Raw genomic sequence first — 21,121 nt, 5'->3', positions numbered from 1 at the left:
AGTTGACAAACATAGACTAAAAATCAGACCAAGAAGTGGAATTCTGATTTACTCAATTACAGCATTTTATACCTATAAAAACAACCAATTATCAATGATTTTTGCAAAGCTGCCCTTAAGACTAAACAATATTAGCTCTGACACCTTGCAAAAAGACAAACTGCGACACATGCAAGAAGTGTTGCAAGGGAGATAACTCATGTAGTTCATGTGTTAGGTGACTAATCATGATCAAAGGGTTCTGGCATGCCTATGGGACTAAACTCTGTACTGTCAGTTGCCCCACCTTAGATCAATGGGCCACCCATGCAATATGACAGCAACCTGTCTGGATATTACAAAACATGAGATTGATATTATGAGCAAGTGACTACATTATTGGGGCAACAACAGCATCTTGCTGTCTGTAGTCCTGATTTGCTGTTTACAGCAGCACTAAACAATATTCCAGCTATATGGCAGCGGTCTCAAAATAATGAAGTAAACTACACAAGACACTAACTGGCAGCATGAGCCCTCTGTATGATGACGGACACGGAGTAGCTGGTGCTACGGGCATGGTGGGGCAGTGACTGTTTAGGGGCTGTCATAGCTCCACGACGACCATCTGAGTCTTTGGCAAGATTGGGCGTTGACATGAACAGCTCTTTCATGAAGTCGATTGGCCGGAATTCAAGGTCAAGGTTATCAATAGCTGCTTCAAGGGTCAGCATTATTTCTGTCACATAGCCCTGGAAGCAAACAATGTTTTAATGTTGGTGTACCGGTGACACAGAGACAACAACACATAGACATATTAACGCATACAAAAACTACTGACTTACAGCAGTAGACAGAATGTAGACAGTACCAGCTCCACTCATCAAGACTTTACACATTCTGGCATTTCAGAATTATTCGTATTAGGCAAAAAGATCAGTTAACACAAACATGTCCAGTCCCAAAGGGCTGTAGTTGAGTCAGATTTAATTTGTCTCATAATGTCACAGGATAGACTCCTCTTGTTTAGTTAAGCAGCCTGCACTCTCTGTGAGTGTGTCCATCAGTAATCATCCAGATCAGCAGAGTTCTCATTGCATGGTTTGTGTTCCCTATGGGTTTAAGAGTTACATGACATAATAAGTGATTGCCCTGTGTAAAAATTCTGTCTGATGCAGTCTGCTCGTCTGTGTCTCACCTGCATATCATCTCCTTGTTCTGCCACAGTCTCTACCAGTCGAGACAGAATATCGGACAACATCTGTGTAGATGGACGGATTCTAAGAGCTCGAAGTATCTGAAAAAGACATACAAAGACGTATCATTTAGATCCACTCCACAAGTCTTAAAAAAATATTATTACAACAAATTCCTGTTAAAAAATTCTTTTAGCTACATATTTGGAAGAATTTTGCACTAAACACCTCAAAACAGAGTAAATATGAAGCAGTAACAGACATGAAAGTGACTAAGCAAATGTTGCTTTAAGCCACTTGAGCAATATTTCAGCTATTTTTAGTGAAAATCTCAAGACACACTTTGCGTGACAAGTTATAAGAACATAAATAGGTCTGTCTGTCTGTCCATCTGTCTGTCTGTCTGTCCATCTGTCACTCACCTGGAATGAGCGGCCCGCATAATGCCGGGAAGAGCAGGAGAGGGCAAGCTGAAGAGCTGTCTGTGACCAACGCTGCTCAACCAGGGCCAAGGGAGATAGCTCCTTGAAGGACTTGACAACACATTTGAGAAAGTATTCCAGCAAGGAAGAGCTCTGGGTATTGAGTGTCTTGGGTGTGATGTCTTCACAACTCCACAATGACTTGCACTTCCTACAACACACCACAACCACCTGTAACCTCCAGTCTATTTATATCCCACTCTTAGACATACAAGCAGACTATTAATGGTCACTGGACACTGAGTAAAATCTACTAAGGGAATCCTCAACCCAATTTTAGAAAATGTATTTGAAATACAGTTCTTGAAATATCTACATACTTTGTATTAACTTTTCTGTATACAGTCAAGTCTCATTAATCCGACATCATCCATTGCACAGCAAATTGTCAGATTAACAAGAATGTCGGATTAAATAAATGAAACTAAGTTATGTTTATTCCATTTGTTACCAACAGAAGCCCTCGATCAAGCCCACTGTTGGATAAACGGAGGTTGGATTAACAAGGCTTCAGTGCATGTTGTTCCTTAATGGCTACAACAAAGAGAAGGTACGTACTTTCACCTACTTCTCATCATTATTCAGTACAACATACCTCTGTTTCTCAATGACTGCACATACTTCTATCTATTTCTCATCATTACTCACATCTACACATATTCTTACCTGGCCTCCATGAAGTTCAGTATCGCCTTGATAACCTCCTCCACTGAGCTCAGTGAGTCTGGGTCAGTGAGGTTGCTCATGGTGTCGGGGGTGATGGTGGCACTGCTGTCGATGCTGAAGGTGGACTTGCCGATGGACAGCAAGGTGTTGTTTGATATGTGGGTGGGTGTTTCTAAGAACAGAAAATATATCAACATACATTCATTGGTTCCTGCTGACTATGTGAGTGAACGCTGTTTCATTCTGAAGACAATCAAATCTGGAGGATGAAGCAAGTGGTTGACTGCAATGCACATTGTGACAACCTGATCTTCATGTTAGTAAATGCTTGAGACTTCTGGGCATATACTCTGTTCTTAATTGAGTGAGCTTGTTTTAGCAAATTTTCAACAATTCTTAAGCAACATCATAATGGGGGACACCAGAAATGGACTGAACACCTTGTACCCATGTGGGGAATCAAATACAGATCTTCAGTGTTACGAATTAATGCTTTACCCACTAGGCTACCACACCTTCCCACTTTCTCCATGATTCCATGGTTACCCTGAGAAGACAACAGCTCACCTGATGTGAGGGGCAAGTCTCTGTCCTCAGAGTTAACCTTGACAGCATCCGCCTGGCTACTGCGGTACCCCAGCAGCACCCTGGAGATGTCATGATGGTCTTGTGACGACGCCAGCAACAACAGATTCTGCAGCAGTTTCTTGCAGTGTTCGTACACCAGAGCCCTTGAGTGGTCCAGGCCTAGACATGTGATATTTACTATCATTAATCATTAGCTTCGTGTCGAGACTGATAAGGAGGTGACCTAAAGATAGGAATGGAGACCTATATGAGGAGGTGGTCTAAGATTGAGTGAGTGAGGGAGTCTAGTTCTATGCCACACTTTTCCAGCTATATAGCAGCAGTCTGTAAATAATCGAGTCTGGACCAGACAATCCAGTGATCAACAGCATGAGCATCGATCCGCACAACTGGGAACCAGTGGTATCTGTCAACAGAGTCAGCAAGCCTGACCGCCCGTTAGTCGCCTCTTACGACAATCATAGTCGCATTTTATGGCAAGCGTGGCCAATTCTACCCCGGACCTTCGCCTAAGATTGTAATATAGACCAATATCAATTTCAGCAAAAGGTTGAAGCCTATATGAAGGTAGGCTAAGGTTGTTGGAGAGACCTGCATGAGGGTGACTCATAACTGATGTAACTGACCTAGGAAGATGATGTGCAGCATGAGAGGGAGATGAGGGGACCAGTCAATCTCCAGGCCATCCAGGACCAGGTCGGACAGGAACATCACAGCAAGATTGCTCCTGTTGTACAAAGGGCAGGATGCATCATTCAGCATGTCAGTAATATTCAGCTGTCTTGGATTCAACTCACGCATATTGTTCACACACATATTTGACCTCTCCCAGTGGTTCATTTTTCAAAACAGTTGCCAGATGATGACATATGTTTGGTGGTCTGTTAGATTCCATAACCCTTAAAATTAATCTTACATTCAATAAAATCTGACCCTTAGTGACCTTGACCTTACATGGAAGTTATTCTTAACTTTTAAGAATGATACACCTTTCTGTCAAAGCCATATATACCAAATGTAAGACATTTTCAAAGTCCTGTGTACACAAGTACTTTGGAATATGTGTTTAGACAAGGTGAACTTGACCTTTAAGGTCATCCAATCATACAAAAATCCTTACTGGTACGTAGCAGGTACATGTAAATAGAGAGTGACTGAGAAACACAAAGCTCACACACATACAAATTCCTCTGTATAACACATGCTGCTGTAATGCCTCATCATAACCATAATGCTAAGATGTCATTGTGGATCAGCACCAGAGTGTATCAAGGTAACTCCAACCTTGGCCACTGAATACGACTGGATTCCACTGTACGCCCTGACTTGTAATACAGTGGGCCCTGCAAAGGTCCTGATAGTCAACATTCAGCGCATTTACCTATACTTTCAGATCCCTCACCTATGAAAGCCTGGGGTAGGCTGGATGTCTTCAGGCAGGAATTCATTAAGTTGAGCAAAGTATCCTCCATACGCTGGCATGGGAAGAGGGTAGGGGACAGGGGACTCGCTCTGGGAGCGCTCTCTGGACCTTGTAGGGGTGTGGCCCAGTCCTTCCTCCTCTGCGGTAAATGTACAGACATTAAATTCAGAACCTAAAGTAAGAATAGATAAAAAACTGTCAGACCTACAAGAAAGTCCTTTGTGCATAGGACTTCATATATCATGATGTCTATAATAAATGAATGAAGAGTTGTATGACATACCCTGTGGCAGTGTGTCTGCTGTGGAGGCAGTACTTGCAGCGCTCTTCAGGGAAGCTGAGGAATTAGTTCTTGGAGTCCTGCATACACAAACACAAACATGTCAACCGCATAATAACAACACTTCTCTAAGGTCATCTTTCCCACAGACCCGTGGAGGCCCGGGGTAGAATAGGCCTCAGCAACCCATGCTTGCCATAAAAAGCCACTATGCTTGTCACATGAGGCGACTAACAGGATAGGCTCGCTGACTTGGCTGACATGTGTCACCATTCCCATTTCCGTCTGGCAATGCTCATGCTGCTGATCACTGGATTGTCTTGTCCAGATTTGATTATTTATAGACCACCGCCATACAGCTCGAATACAGCTGGGTGTGGCGTAAAACTAAAGTCACTCGCTCACTTGCTCACTGACTCACTCATCTTTCCCACGTCAGTCTTAACAAATAGAGAGTCCATAACATGTGAGGCATAACAGAAATTCCTCAACACATTCTATTATAAAAAAAAGGTCATGAAAATAAAAATGCTTTTTAAGACATGCAATGTGAAATATGAAAAGAATATCTGAGGGTTTGTGGAGAACTTTTGTGAAGTGTGACTACATGTGCATATGTAACTGTTCCAAAATAACAAAGGACTAAGCAGACAAAATGTCACAGGGCACAACAAAGCTCAGCGAGCTGTTCAAACAGAATTTGCACACATCTCTTTCAAGTTGTAATGCAAGACCCAGGAAGCAGACTGTAGACTCACGCTTCACTTGGCAGATCCTCATTGGTGCTGTGTCTCTTGGTATGGAGAACGCCCTTCTCCAGCTGACAGTCTGTCGTCTGACACACCAGCTTCTCATCATCGGTCGTGTTTGGGGCACCACCTACTTTACGCTGAGAGGAGAGGCGGTAGTATGGAGGGGTCTGGGTTCTCTCAATGTTCATATTAAGTGTCTCTACAGTCTGAAATAAATCAACAACACTGGATGTATAGCATCCCAAACATCCACTATATGTCCATGGCTTGCATTTTGGCAACCTACACCATTCCGGGGATCAATTCCTGCGCTTCTCGCAATAAAATCCAATAAAAAATATTTGAATTTCTTTAGCCAGAACCAGCAACAGACTGTAAGTTCCATCTAAATATTAACCCTGTTTTCTCCTGGCCTGCTGTACTAACAGAATAAAAAAGTAACAATCCATCGTGCTCTTACCTGAAGCTCATTCATTAGCTCGTCCACCAACTTCTCGGGCTTTGCTCGACCCAAGTAGCTGACCACTCTCTTGACCTGCAACACACATGGCACACATATCGTAATGCTGGTATTGGCATACAGCCAGAGATACAATACATCACGTTACTACAATCTTAGCCATGACGATATATTGCCTAAGTATTGTGCACTTACATTGTGATACAATATGAATCCTGATACAATGGATGTGATACAATATGTTTCAGAACACTAAAATCCTAATTACTAACACCAACTATGAAACTCCTTAAGATCAAAAACAAAAGCAATTTTCATCAGTAATCAGTTCATCAGTAATAATTATAAACATCCAGAAATAATCAAGTTTACATACAAGCTTTGTGAATGTTGACAACATGCAGGCGCTATGTTTGACACAGTTCTTGACACAAGAATCTCCTAGAAAACATTTACTTATGAAGGGAAAATAAGTAAACATATATCTTAATCACAAAACAAAAGTTTTTTTTCTTCACAGATATTGCAATTCGGCAGTATTCAAAGTTAAACATTGATGTACTGTGGCCCATTTGAAGTATCATACTGAGATATACGACATTGTAAAACTTTGCTTCAATTCACTGTATTGGTGGCCAATGGAAAGATGCATATGTTGTCTTCAAATTAGCACATGTTGTCTTCAAATGCTTATCAAAATGCTATCTGTACCACATACAAGGCTAAACTTTGATCTCACATTCATCAGTACAGTATGAACATCCTCCCTTTCCACAGTCCAAGTCCACAGTGACTGTCACATCAAGGGTTATCCTCAGATGTCCTGTCTTTACTCGGTATACCTTGTGGCTATCATTATGTGCATGTCTATCGTAATTTCCGGAGATGTTCAAATATATTTTATTCTTCTGACCTATTCTTGAATCAGGAGACTTATATTACATTCTTGAACACATTTCAGTGTAAGAAACAGGATGTGATTTACTTACAAATGAGAGCAGATGTGTGGGTGCAACATTAGTGATGACAACGAGGTAGCGGATGACGACCTTCAGGTTGTTCTGCCAGCACACCATGAGAGCCGCCCACAGGGCCTCGATCTCCACTGGATGCTCATCTCCAAACTACAAGAAACAGAATATGTCACAAATAACAACTCAATATGCAACAAGAAGAAGATATATACTGCAGGAAAAAGATATGGGATCCCATGAAAACATGTGCTCCTATATACAGCCTGTGAGTGAGTGAGTGAGTGAGTGAGTGTGTGAGTGAGTGAGTGAGTGAGAGTGAGTGAGCATGGTTTTATTGCTTTTAGCAATATTCCAGCAATATCATGTATGAGCTTTGGACATTGTACCCATGTGGGGAATCGAACATAGGTCTTCGGTGTAAGGAGCAAACGCTTTAACCACCAGGCCAGTCCAGACCAGACAGAACAGTAATTAAACCATTTGATCTAGTTGGATGTTTTTTCATGACATGTACAGGTTGCTGGTCACTACTACCAACTAGGAATACCCAAAGAGATTATATCTGTGATCACCTTGACAGTGATGAAGAAGAGGTTGTTGAGGACCATCTCTGTGGCCTGTGTGGACCCCCATCCTTCCCCTTTAAGTGGACAGAAGATGGACTCTGTCTGGCTGTCCTGGAGTCGGTTCAGGAAGTTGGAAATGGGGTTGGCAGGGGGCACTGCAGGATCAACCAGTTCCATGTTGTGTAGCCATGGCAACAAGTACTTAAGTAAAGTCTGTCGCACAGAAGGTTTCGCTGTTTGAAACCTGTGAGTGATTTCTGAAAAAAGATAAAGTAAGAGTCTATGCAAAATCAGGTTCTGTGTAATCAAGTTTGTCAACAAGAAATTCTCTCCTGCTATCTATCCTTCAGAACAATAATGGTTATGGTGTGCTCTGGCTAGCAGTTCAGACTCTCACGTGAGAACATGGGAATGGTGATGTCCAGGTGTATTCTGGCTTGCAGTGCAGACACTCACCTTAGAACATGGGCATGGTGAGGTCCAGGTGTATTTTGGCTAACTATTCAGACTGTCACCTGATAACATGGGCATTATGAGGTCTTGGGCTCACTTGCACAAAGTGATCTTAGTGCTACAATGTAACTCCCATTCTTCAACATAGGGTCAAGATAGTGGTAGCACTAAGATTGCTTTGTGCAAATGGGGCCAGGTATATTCTGGCTAACTTCTCTCCTGCTACCTATCCTTCAGAACAATAATGGTTATGGTGTGTTCTTGCTAGCAGTTCAAACACTCACCTGAAAGCATGGGAATGGTGAGGTTCAGGTGTATTCTGGCTAACATTTCAGATACTCAACTAAGAACATTGAAATGGTGAGGTCCAGGTGTATTCTGGCTAACTGTTCAGATACTCACCTGAGAACATGGGAATGGTGAGGTCCAGGTGTATTCTGGCTAACTGTTCAGATACTCACCTGAGAACATGGAAATGGTGAGGTCCAGGTGTATTCTGGCTAACATTTCAGACACTCAACTAAGAACATTGAAATGGTGAGGTCCACATGTATTCTGGCTAACTGTTCAGACACTCACCTGAGAACATGGGCATGGTGAGGTCCAGGTGTATTCTGGCTAGTTGTTCAGACAAATACATCTGAGAGTGGCAGTAAGACACAGACAGGAGGATGTCATTGAGAGGCAGCTGTGGTTGATGGATCTCCTCTGAACTGTCAGTGAACACAGGCTCCTCCTGGAAGAACCTTGTGTCCAGCAAGTGGAGCAGCTGTAGAGCTGTATCATGAGTCTGGATCCGGGGATTGCCCACATTCAACACAGCCAAGTTCAGCATCGCCACATGGTCACATGGGTACTCTCGTCTGACAAACACAATAACATAACAATCACGAGTTGAAGCCTGGGTGTAGTGATTCTTTACACTACCAATAATTCCCAATAATTCCATACAGCAGGTATTAGGATTTATCATTCAAAACTATGTTCCACAGGACACACTGCATGTGTGAGATCAAGCGATATCTCAAAGCTCTCCTGGGGGATATCGTTTTCACAGTACAATGTCCTGACAATGCTATGACATCACAATGCTAAGTCATCGCTCCAGAATAGTCTAGCATTAGGAGATGTACACATTTCATTGAAAACTAATGACTAATGAAGAGTGATTTTGGATGATAAATAGAATCTCAGCATTGTGTCTTCTGATATCAAAAATGGCAATACTTAGTTCAAATATGTAACTTTATCAACTTATGCTGAGAATTGCGTGAGATTCTCTATATCTTTTCACAAAGTCAGCCATAAAAGCTTCTAATGTCATAATAGACTCATATGGAATCATTATGCCATGATTATCTTTGAGTACAGTTCCTGAAATATGTCTAACAGTTTGACCAGTATGTAGTGCTGGTATGTGGTCCTGTGCACAGAGGTCCGGTCATGAATCAGTTGAAGGTTAACACCATCAAGCTCAGACAATCCTTGGCTGGGTGACAGCGTTTGGCAGCTTGACTCCTGAGAGTCTCTATGACGTCAGTCCTACCCCACAACGAAAGCACATGTAATACATGTGGTCTCACCTTAGACAAGTGAGTTTGCTCAAAATTGCCTCTAATCATCCAGCAGAAAATGGGTACCCAGTTGGATAAAGTCATGTCACTATAACCCTCTAGATCCTACCACGCAGCTTGGGTTATCCGGGGTAATAGGAATCAGATTAAGTGCTGTGAGCAGTCACTTGGTGTTTGGATTTTTATTTTATCACCTTATTTCTTTTTGATCTGGGTACAGCATTGACAAATCAGTGTATCTGTGTATACGTCATTAGAAACAAAACCAAATTACGAAGTTATTATTGTGTAAATAGATAAATAATGTGCAATAGAAGATGACATATCAATTATTAATTAGTCTCATGTATCATTACATAATTAGAATTATCCATCTATTTGATGTGGAATACCAATCACACATGTAAACCATCACCATATAGAGGTGGAAAGCTATACTGAGACTAAAGTAGCAGGGCTTCTGCCCCATCTGGTTTGGAAGACCGCACATGTAAACCATCACCATATAGAGGTGGAAAGCTACACTGAGACTAAAGTAGCAGTGCTTCTACCCTACCTGGTTTGGAAGACCGCACATGTAAACCATCACCATTTACAGGTGGAAAGCTATACTGAGACTAAAGTAGCAGTGCTTCTACCCTACCTGGTTTGGAAGACCGCACATGTAAACCATCACCATATACAGGTGGAAAGCTAAACTGAGACTAAAGTAGCAGTGCTTCTGCCCCATCTGGTTTGGAAGACCGCACATGTAAACCATCACCATATAGAGGTGGAAAGCTATACTGAGACTAAAGTAGCAGTGCTTCTACCCCATCTGGTTTGGAAGACCGCACATGTAAACCATCACCATATACAGGTGGAAAGCTCTACTGAGACTTAAAGTTACTCTTCTTCTGCACACCTGGTTTGGAAGACTGCAGCAAGAGCATTGAAGCAGCCATCGGCCACTTCATTGGAGCCAGTATAGCACCTGTCGATGACCCAGTCCAACAGGCCCTGGACATCAGGGTTGAAGTCCAGTAAGAGGTACACAGTTTCCTTTGCCAGGTAGTAGATCTGAAATACAGTGAGAGATGATGGAGAACAGACTTTAATCCTCCGGAACATCCCCATCCATCCCCCACAATACCACCAGCAACATCTCGCAAACAATCCCCAACAACACTGTCACCATCCCCCAACATCACCTTAAACATCCCCAATATTTTTTTCTTTTACCTGCAGCAGCAGCTTATACGCACTGTCCATTAGTTAGTGGTCTCAGGTGCCTGATCTGCAAACTTCATAACCATTATCAAGCTAACTTTATACAACCAAGACACTGCCATCTTCAGGGATCGTCTTGCGTCACAAGCAAATACTAGAACCCACTTTTTCATGACCTACAGCTGACTTAAAATTGTATCCATTAAAATTATCTCAGCTTTCAAAATCTTGATTATCTAACCATGGTAACAAAGCAGTTGTATTAACCTAACTACAAACGCCAAGCACACTGAAACTCAATGTTCTGAACAAGCTGACTAAAGCTGACTGACACAATTCTGGGAAGAAATAGTCCAAAGTTTATTACTCAAGATGAGGCAATAAATGACAGCAAAATAATTTATGCCAAGCTACTAAAAACAAAAGAGGCACAAACAGAAATGTAGCTCACCTACTTCAACACAGAGTGACCAGGTGTGTGAGAAAATTGTTGCAGCAATTGATGATGATAGGAAACGTTATCAGTTGAATGATGAACACTCTCACTGTACAGTATTTGTGCATTCAGCTGAAGAGGTTCACAAAATTGTCTAACTGGACCAGGGAAACTGGATGATGCAGATCTGTCTTATTTGTTCAACTTTTCTGAGATAGATATATCAGACGTTACTAGGTATTTCTGACATGACTTGAAGATCCAGGAAAGAACTGACCTTTAGTGACCCATGCTTGTCGTAAGAGGTGACTAATGGGATCAGGTGGTCATTCTTGCTGACTTAGTTGACATGTTATTGAATCCCAATTACAATGATCGATGCTCCCGAGATGGTCTGGTCCAGACTCAATTATTTACAGACTGCCAGCATATTGGCTTATTATCGAGAGAAGCATAAAAATAAACTCACTCACTCACATTACTAGGTATAAATTACACTACTTGACATTGTTAGATATTTCTGCTATTACTTGACATTGTTAGGTATTTCTGCTATTTCTTGACATTGTTAGATATTTCTGCTATTACTTGAACATTGTTAGGTATTTCTGCTATTACTTGACATTGTTAGATATTTCTGCTATTGACATTGTTAGATATTTCTGCTATTACTTGAACATTGTTAGGTATTTCTGCTATTACTTGACATTGTTAGATATTTCTGCTATTACTTGACATTGTTAGGTATTTCTGCTATTACTTGACATTGTTAGATATTTCTGCTATTACTTGACATTGTTAGATATTTCTGCTATTACTTGACATTGTTAGGTATTTCTGCTATTACTTGACATTGCTAGATATTTCTGCTATTACTTGACATTGTTAGGTATTTCTGCTATTACTTGACATTGTTAGATATTTCTGCTATTACTTGACATTGTTAGGTATTTCTGCTATTACTTGACATTGTTAGGTATTTCTGCTATTACTTGACATTGTTAGGTATTTCTGCTATTACTTGACATTGTTAGGTATTTCTGCTATTACTTGACATTGTTAGGTATTTCTGCTATTACTTGACATTGTTAGGTATTTCTGCTATTACTTGACATTGTTAGATATTTCTGCTATTACTTGACATTGTTAGGTATTTCTGCTATTACTTGACATTGTTAGATATTTCTGCTATTACTTGACATTGTTAGGTATTTCTGCTATATCTTGACATTGTTAGATATTTCTGCTATATCTTGACATTGTTAGGTATTTCTGGTATTACTTGATATTACCAGATATTACTGCTATTACTTGACATTGTTAGGTATTTCTGGTATTACTTGATATTACCAGATATTACTGCTATTACTTGACATTGTTAGGTATTTCTGCTATTACTTGAACATTGTTAGGTATTTCTGCTATTTCTTGACATTGTTAGATATTTCTGCTATTACTTGAACATTGTTAGGTATTTCTGCTATTACTTGACATTGTTAGATATTTCTGCTATTACTTGACATTGCTAGGTATTTCTGGCATTACTTGATATTACCAGATATTACTGCTATTACTTGACATTGTTAGGTATTTCTGCTATTACTTGACATTGTTAGATATTTCTGCTATTACTTGACATTGTTAGATATTTCTGCTATTTCTTGACATTGTTAGGTATTTCTGCTATTTCTTGACATTGTTAGATATTTCTGCTATTACTTGAACATTGTTAGGTATTTCTGCTATTACTTGACATTGTTAGATATTTCTGCTATTACTTGACATTGTTAGGTATTTCTGGCATTACTTGATATTACCAGATATTACTGCTATTACTTGACATTGTTAGGTATTTCTGCTACTACTTGACATTGTTAGGTATTTCTGCTATTTCTTGACATTGTTAGATATTTCTGCTATTACTTGAACATTGTTAGGTATTTCTGCTACTACTTGACATTGTTAGATATTTCTGCTATTACTTGACATTGTTAGGTATTTCTGCTATTTCTTGACATTGTTAGATATTTCTGCTATTACTTGAACATTGTTAGGTATTTCTGCTATTTCTTGACATTGTTAGATATTTCTGCTATTACTTGACATTGTTAGGTATTTCTGCTATTACTTGACATTGTTAGGTATTTCTGCTATTACTTGACATTGTTAGATATTTCTGCTATTACTTGACATTGTTAGGTATTTCTGCTATTACTTGACATTGTTAGATATTTCTGCTATTACTTGACATTGTTAAGTATTTCTGCTATTTCTTGACATTGTTAGATATTTCTGCTATTACTTGAACATTGTTAGGTATTTCTGCTATTACTTGAACATTGTTAGGTATTTCTGCTATTACTTGACATTGTTAGGTATTTCTGCTATTACTTGACATTGTTAGATATTTCTGCTATTACTTGAACATTGTTAGGTATTTCTGCTATTACTTGACATTGTTAGGTATTTCTGCTATTACTTGACATTGCTAGATATTTCTGCTATTACTTGACATTGTTAGATATTTCTGCTATTACTTGACATTGTTAGGTACTTCTGCTACTACTTGACATTGTTAGATATTTCTGCTATTACTTGACATTGTTAGGTATTTCTGCTATTTCTTGACATTGTTAGATATTTCTGCTATTACTTGAACATTGTTAGGTATTTCTGCTACTACTTGACATTGTTAGCTATTTCTGCTATTACTTGACATTGTTAGGTATTTCTGCTATTACTTGACATTGTTAGGTATTTCTGCTATTACTTGACAATGTTAGATATCTCTGCTATTACTTGACATTGTTAGATATTTCTGCTATTACTTGACATTGTTAGGTATTTCTGCTATTACTTGACATTGTTAGGTATTTCTGCTATTACTTGACATTGTTAGATATGTCTGCTACTACTTGACATTGTTAGATATTTCTGCTATTACTTGACATTGTTAGGTATTTCTGCTATTACTTGACATTGTTAGATATTTCTGCTATTACTTGACATTGTTAGATATGTCTGCTACTACTTGACATTGTTAGATATTTCTGCTATTACTTGACATTGTTAGATATTTCTGCTATTACTTGACATTGTTAGATATTTCTGCTATTACTTGACATTGTTAGATATCTCTGCTATTACTTGACATTGTTAGGTATTTCTGGCATTACTTGATATTACCAGATATTACTGCTATTACTTGACATTGTTAGGTATTTCTGCTATTACTTGACATTGTTAGGTATTTCTGCTATTACTTGACATTGTTAGGTATTTCTGCTATTACTTGACATTGTTAGATATTTCTGCTATTACTTGAACATTGTTAGGTATTTCTGCTATTACTTGACATTGTTAGGTATTTCTGCTATTACTTGACATTGCTAGATATTTCTGCTATTACTTGACATTGTTAGATATTTCTGCTATTACTTGACATTGTTAGGTACTTCTGCTACTACTTGACATTGTTAGATATTTCTGCTATTACTTGACATTGTTAGGTATTTCTGCTATTACTTGACATTGTTAGATATTTCTGCTATTACTTGACATTGTTAGGTATTTCTGCTATTTCTTGACATTGTTAGATATTTCTGCTATTACTTGAACATTGTTAGGTATTTCTGCTATTACTTGACATTGTTAGATATTTCTGCTATTACTTGACATTGTTAGATATGTCTGCTACTACTTGACATTGTTAGATATTTCTGCTATTACTTGACATTGTTAGGTATTTCTGCTATTACTTGACATTGTTAGATATTTCTGCTATTACTTGACATTGTTAGATATGTCTGCTACTACTTGACATTGTTAGATATTTCTGCTATTACTTGACATTGTTAGATATTTCTGCTATTACTTGACATTGTTAGATATTTCTGCTATTACTTGACATTGTTAGATATCTCTGCTATTACTTGACATTGTTAGGTATTTCTGGCATTACTTGATATTACCAGATATTACTGCTATTACTTGACATTGTTAGGTATTTCTGCTATTACTTGACATTGTTAGGTATTTCTGCTATTACTTGACATTGTTAGGTATTTCTGCTATTACTTGACATTGTTAGATATTTCTGCTATTACTTGAACATTGTTAGGTATTTCTGCTATTACTTGACATTGTTAGGTATTTCTGCTATTACTTGACATTGCTAGATATTTCTGCTATTACTTGACATTGTTAGATATTTCTGCTATTACTTGACATTGTTAGGTACTTCTGCTACTACTTGACATTGTTAGATATTTCTGCTATTACTTGACATTGTTAGGTATTTCTGCTATTACTTGACATTGTTAGATATTTCTGCTATTACTTGACATTGTTAGGTATTTCTGCTATTTCTTGACATTGTTAGATATTTCTGCTATTACTTGAACATTGTTAGGTATTTCTGCTATTACTTGACATTGTTAGATATTTCTGCTATTACTTGACATTGTTAGATATTTCTGCTATTACTTGACATTGTTAGGTATTTCTGCTATTACTTGACATAGTTAGGTACTTCTGCTACTACTTGACATTGTTAGATATTTCTGCTATTACTTGACATTGTTAGGTATTTCTGCTATTACTTGACATTGTTAGATATTTCTGCTATTACTTGACATTGTTAGGTACTTCTGCTACTACTTGACATTGTTAGATATTTCTGCTATTACTTGACATTGTTAGGTATTTCTGCTATTTCTTGACATTGTTAGATATTTCTGCTATTACTTGAACATTGTTAGGTATTTCTGCTACTACTTGACATTGTTAGCTATTTCTGCTATTACTTGACATTGTTAGGTATTTCTGCTATTACTTGACATTGTTAGGTATTTCTGCTATTACTTGACAATGTTAGATATCTCTGCTATTACTTGACATTGTTAGATATTTCTGCTATTACTTGACATTGTTAGGTATTTCTGCTATTACTTGACATTGTTAGGTATTTCTGCTATTACTTGACATTGTTAGATATGTCTGCTACTACTTGACATTGTTAGATATTTCTGCTATTACTTGACATTGTTAGGTATTTCTGCTATTACTTGACATTGTTAGATATTTCTGCTATTACTTGACATTGTTAGATATGTCTGCTACTACTTGACATTGTTAGATATTTCTGCTATTACTTGACATTGTTAGATATTTCTGCTATTACTTGACATTGTTAGATATTTCTGCTATTACTTGACATTGTTAGATATCTCTGCTATTACTTGACATTGTTAGGTATTTCTGGCATTACTTGATATTACCAGATATTACTGCTATTACTTGACATTGTTAGGTATTTCTGCTATTACTTGAACATTGTTAGGTATTTCTGCTATTACTTGACATTGTTAGGTATTTCTGCTATTACTTGACATTGTTAGATATTTCTGCTATTACTTGAACATTGTTAGGTATTTCTGCTATTACTTGACATTGTTAGGTATTTCTGCTATTACTTGACATTGCTAGATATTTCTGCTATTACTTGACATTGTTAGATATTTCTGCTATTACTTGACATTGTTAGGTACTTCTGCTACTACTTGACATTGTTAGATATTTCTGCTATTACTTGACATTGTTAGGTATTTCTGCTACTACTTGACATTGTTAGCTATTTCTGCTATTACTTGACATTGTTAGGTATTTCTGCTATTACTTGACATTGTTAGGTATTTCTGCTATTACTTGACAATGTTAGATATCTCTGCTATTACTTGACATTGTTAGATATTTCTGCTATTACTTGACATTGTTAGGTATTTCTGCTATTACTTGACATTGTTAGGTATTTCTGCTATTACTTGACATTGTTAGATATGTCTGCTACTACTTGACATTGTTAGATATTTCTGCTATTACTTGACATTGTTAGGTATTTCTGCTATTACTTGACATTGTTAGATATTTCTGCTATTACTTGACATTGTTAGATATGTCTGCTACTACTTGACATTGTTAGATATTTCTGCTATTACTTGACATTGTTAGATATTTCTGCTATTACTTGACATTGTTAGATATTTCTGCTATTACTTGACATTGTTAGATATCTCTGCTATTACTTGACATTGTTAGGTATTTCTGGCATTACTTGATATTACCAGATATTACTGCTATTACTTGACATTGTTAGGTATTTCTGCTATTACTTGACATTGTTAGGTATTTCTGCTATTACTTGACATTGTTAGGTATTTCTGCTATTACTTGACATTGTTAGATATTTCTGCTATTACTTGAACATTGTTAGGTATTTCTGCTATTACTTGACATTGTTAGGTATTTCTGCTATTACTTGACATTGCTAGATATTTCTGCTATTACTTGACATTGTTAGATATTTCTGCTATTACTTGACATTGTTAGGTACTTCTGCTACTACTTGACATTGTTAGATATTTCTGCTATTACTTGACATTGTTAGGTATTTCTGCTATTACTTGACATTGTTAGATATTTCTGCTATTACTTGACATTGTTAGGTATTTCTGCTATTTCTTGACATTGTTAGATATTTCTGCTATTACTTGAACATTGTTAGGTATTTCTGCTATTACTTGACATTGTTAGATATTTCTGCTATTACTTGACATTGTTAGATATGTCTGCTACTACTTGACATTGTTAGATATTTCTGCTATTACTTGACATTGTTAGGTATTTCTGCTATTACTTGACATTGTTAGATATTTCTGCTATTACTTGACATTGTTAGATATGTCTGCTACTACTTGACATTGTTAGATATTTCTGCTATTACTTGACATTGTTAGATATTTCTGCTATTACTTGACATTGTTAGATATTTCTGCTATTACTTGACATTGTTAGATATCTCTGCTATTACTTGACATTGTTAGGTATTTCTGGCATTACTTGATATTACCAGATATTACTGCTATTACTTGACATTGTTAGGTATTTCTGCTATTACTTGACATTGTTAGGTATTTCTGCTATTACTTGACATTGTTAGATATTTCTGCTATTACTTGAACATTGTTAGGTATTTCTGCTATTACTTGACATTGTTAGATATTTCTGCTATTACTTGACATTGTTAGATATTTCTGCTATTACTTGACATTGTTAGATATCTCTGCTATTACTTGACATTGTTAGGTATTTCTGGCATTACTTGATATTACCAGATATTACTGCTATTACTTGACATTGTTAGGTATTTCTGCTATTACTTGACATTGTTAGGTATTTCTGCTATTACTTGACATTGTTAGATATTTCTGCTATTACTTGAACATTGTTAGGTATTTCTGCTATTACTTGACATTGTTAGGTATTTCTGCTATTACTTGACATTGCTAGATATTTCTGCTATTACTTGACATTGTTAGATATTTCTGCTATTACTTGACATTGTTAGGTACTTCTGCTACTACTTGACATTGTTAGATATTTCTGCTATTACTTGACATTGTTAGGTATTTCTGCTATTACTTGACATTGTTAGATATTTCTGCTATTACTTGACATTGTTAGGTATTTCTGCTATTTCTTGACATTGTTAGATATTTCTGCTATTACTTGAACATTGTTAGGTATTTCTGCTATTACTTGACATTGTTAGATATTTCTGCTATTACTTGACATTGTTAGATATTTCTGCTATTACTTGACATTGTTAGGTATTTCTGCTATTACTTGACATAGTTAGGTACTTCTGCTACTACTTGACATTGTTAGATATTTCTGCTATTACTTGACATTGTTAGGTATTTCTGCTATTACTTGACATTGTTAGATATTTCTGCTATTACTTGACATTGTTAGGTACTTCTGCTACTACTTGACATTGTTAGATATTTCTGCTATTACTTGACATTGTTAGGTATTTCTGCTATTTCTTGACATTGTTAGATATTTCTGCTATTACTTGAACATTGTTAGGTATTTCTGCTACTACTTGACATTGTTAGCTATTTCTGCTATTACTTGACATTGTTAGGTATTTCTGCTATTACTTGACATTGTTAGGTATTTCTGCTATTACTTGACAATGTTAGATATCTCTGCTATTACTTGACATTGTTAGATATTTCTGCTATTACTTGACATTGTTAGGTATTTCTGCTATTACTTGACATTGTTAGGTATTTCTGCTATTACTTGACATTGTTAGATATGTCTGCTACTACTTGACATTGTTAGATATTTCTGCTATTACTTGACATTGTTAGGTATTTCTGCTATTACTTGACATTGTTAGATATTTCTGCTATTACTTGACATTGTTAGATATGTCTGCTACTACTTGACATTGTTAGATATTTCTGCTATTACTTGACATTGTTAGATATTTCTGCTATTACTTGACATTGTTAGATATTTCTGCTATTACTTGACATTGTTAGATATCTCTGCTATTACTTGACATTGTTAGGTATTTCTGGCATTACTTGATATTACCAGATATTACTGCTATTACTTGACATTGTTAGGTATTTCTGCTATTACTTGAACATTGTTAGGTATTTCTGCTATTACTTGACATTGTTAGGTATTTCTGCTATTACTTGACATTGTTAGATATTTCTGCTATTACTTGAACATTGTTAGGTATTTCTGCTATTACTTGACATTGTTAGGTATTTCTGCTATTACTTGACATTGCTAGATATTTCTGCTATTACTTGACATTGTTAGATATTTCTGCTATTACTTGACATTGTTAGGTACTTCTGCTACTACTTGACATTGTTAGATATTTCTGCTATTACTTGACATTGTTAGGTATTTCTGCTATTACTTGACATTGTTAGATATTTCTGCTATTACTTGACATTGTTAGGTATTTCTGCTATTACTTGACATTGTTAGATATTTCTGCTATTACTTGAACATTGTTAGGTATTTCTGCTATTACTTGACATTGTTAGATATTTCTGCTATTACTTGACATTGTTAGATATTTCTGCTATTACTTGACATTGTTAGGTATTTCTGCTATTACTTGACATAGTTAGGTACTTCTGCTACTACTTGACATTGTTAGATATTTCTGCTATTACTTGACATTGTTAGGTATTTCTGCTATTACTTGACATTGTTAGATATTTCTGCTATTACTTGACATTGTTAGATATTTCTGCTATTACTTGACATTGTTAGGTATTTCTGCTACTACTTGACATTGTTAGCTATTTCTGCTATTACTTGACATTGTTAGGTATTTCTGCTATTACTTGACATTGTTAGGTATTTCTGCTATTACTTGACATTGTTAGATATTTCTGCTATTACTTGACATTGTTAGGTATTTCTGCTATTACTTGACAATGTTAGATATCTCTGCTATTACTTGACATTGTTAGATATTTCTGCTATTACTTGACATTGTTAGGTATTTCTGCTATTACTTGACATTGTTAGGTATTTCTGCTATTACTTGACATTGTTAGGTATTTCTGCTATTACTTGACATTGTTAGGTATTTCTGCTATTACTTGACATTGTTAGATATTTCTGCTTTTACTTGACATTGTTAGATATTTCTGCTATTACTTGACATTGTTAGGTATTTCTGGCATTACTTGATATTACCAGATATTACTGCTATTACTTGACATTGTTAGATATTTCTGCTATTACTTGACATTGTTAGGTATTTCTGCTATTACTTGACATTGTTAGGTATTTCTGCTATTACTTGACATTGTTAGGTATTTCTGCTATTACTTGACATTGTTAGATATTTCTGCTATTACTTGACATTGTTAGATATTTCTGCTATTACTTGACATTGTTAGATATCTCTGCTATTACTTGACATTGTTAGGTATTTCTGCTACTACTTGACATTGTTAGCTATTTCTGCTATTACTTGACATTGTTAGGTATTTCTGCTATTACTTGACATTGTTAGATATTTCTGCTATTACTTGACATTGTTAGATATCTCTGCTATTACTTGACATTGTTAGGTATTTCTGGCATTACTTGATATTACCAGATATTACTGCTATTACTTGACATTGTTAGATATTTCTGCTATTACTTGACATTGTTAGGTATTTCTGCTATTTCTTGACATTGTTAGATATG

General features: G+C 36.6%; 1 protein-coding gene across 4 annotated transcripts in view; it reads right to left on the bottom strand.

Moving 5' to 3' along the window:
* LOC137273994 (protein furry-like) overlaps window positions 1–21,121 on the bottom strand; it is an 83,895-nt gene that overhangs the window by 21,336 nt on the left and 41,438 nt on the right. For all 4 annotated transcript variants that reach the window (XM_067806937.1, XM_067806938.1, XM_067806939.1 and 1 more), the window contains 14 exons: window positions 10,298–10,452; window positions 8,399–8,682; window positions 7,373–7,623; window positions 6,816–6,950; window positions 5,827–5,901; window positions 5,373–5,572; window positions 4,618–4,694; window positions 4,314–4,473; window positions 3,538–3,638; window positions 2,891–3,070; window positions 2,324–2,495; window positions 1,598–1,808; window positions 1,178–1,276; window positions 503–731 (listed from right to left, as the gene is read on the bottom strand). In XM_067806937.1, coding sequence (XP_067663038.1) covers window positions 503–731; window positions 1,178–1,276; window positions 1,598–1,808; window positions 2,324–2,495; window positions 2,891–3,070; window positions 3,538–3,638; window positions 4,314–4,473; window positions 4,618–4,694; window positions 5,373–5,572; window positions 5,827–5,901; window positions 6,816–6,950; window positions 7,373–7,623; window positions 8,399–8,682; window positions 10,298–10,452 — 2,329 coding nt within the window. The remainder of the gene's footprint in view (window positions 1–502; window positions 732–1,177; window positions 1,277–1,597; window positions 1,809–2,323; window positions 2,496–2,890; window positions 3,071–3,537; window positions 3,639–4,313; window positions 4,474–4,617; window positions 4,695–5,372; window positions 5,573–5,826; window positions 5,902–6,815; window positions 6,951–7,372; window positions 7,624–8,398; window positions 8,683–10,297; window positions 10,453–21,121) is intronic.

The sequence above is a fragment of the Haliotis asinina genome, chromosome 2 (genome assembly GCF_037392515.1).
Source record: "Haliotis asinina isolate JCU_RB_2024 chromosome 2, JCU_Hal_asi_v2, whole genome shotgun sequence".
NCBI lineage: Eukaryota > Metazoa > Mollusca > Gastropoda > Lepetellida > Haliotidae > Haliotis > Haliotis asinina.
The sequence above is the reverse complement of the archived record's forward strand: the minus strand, read 5'-3'. Positions and strand labels throughout refer to the sequence as shown.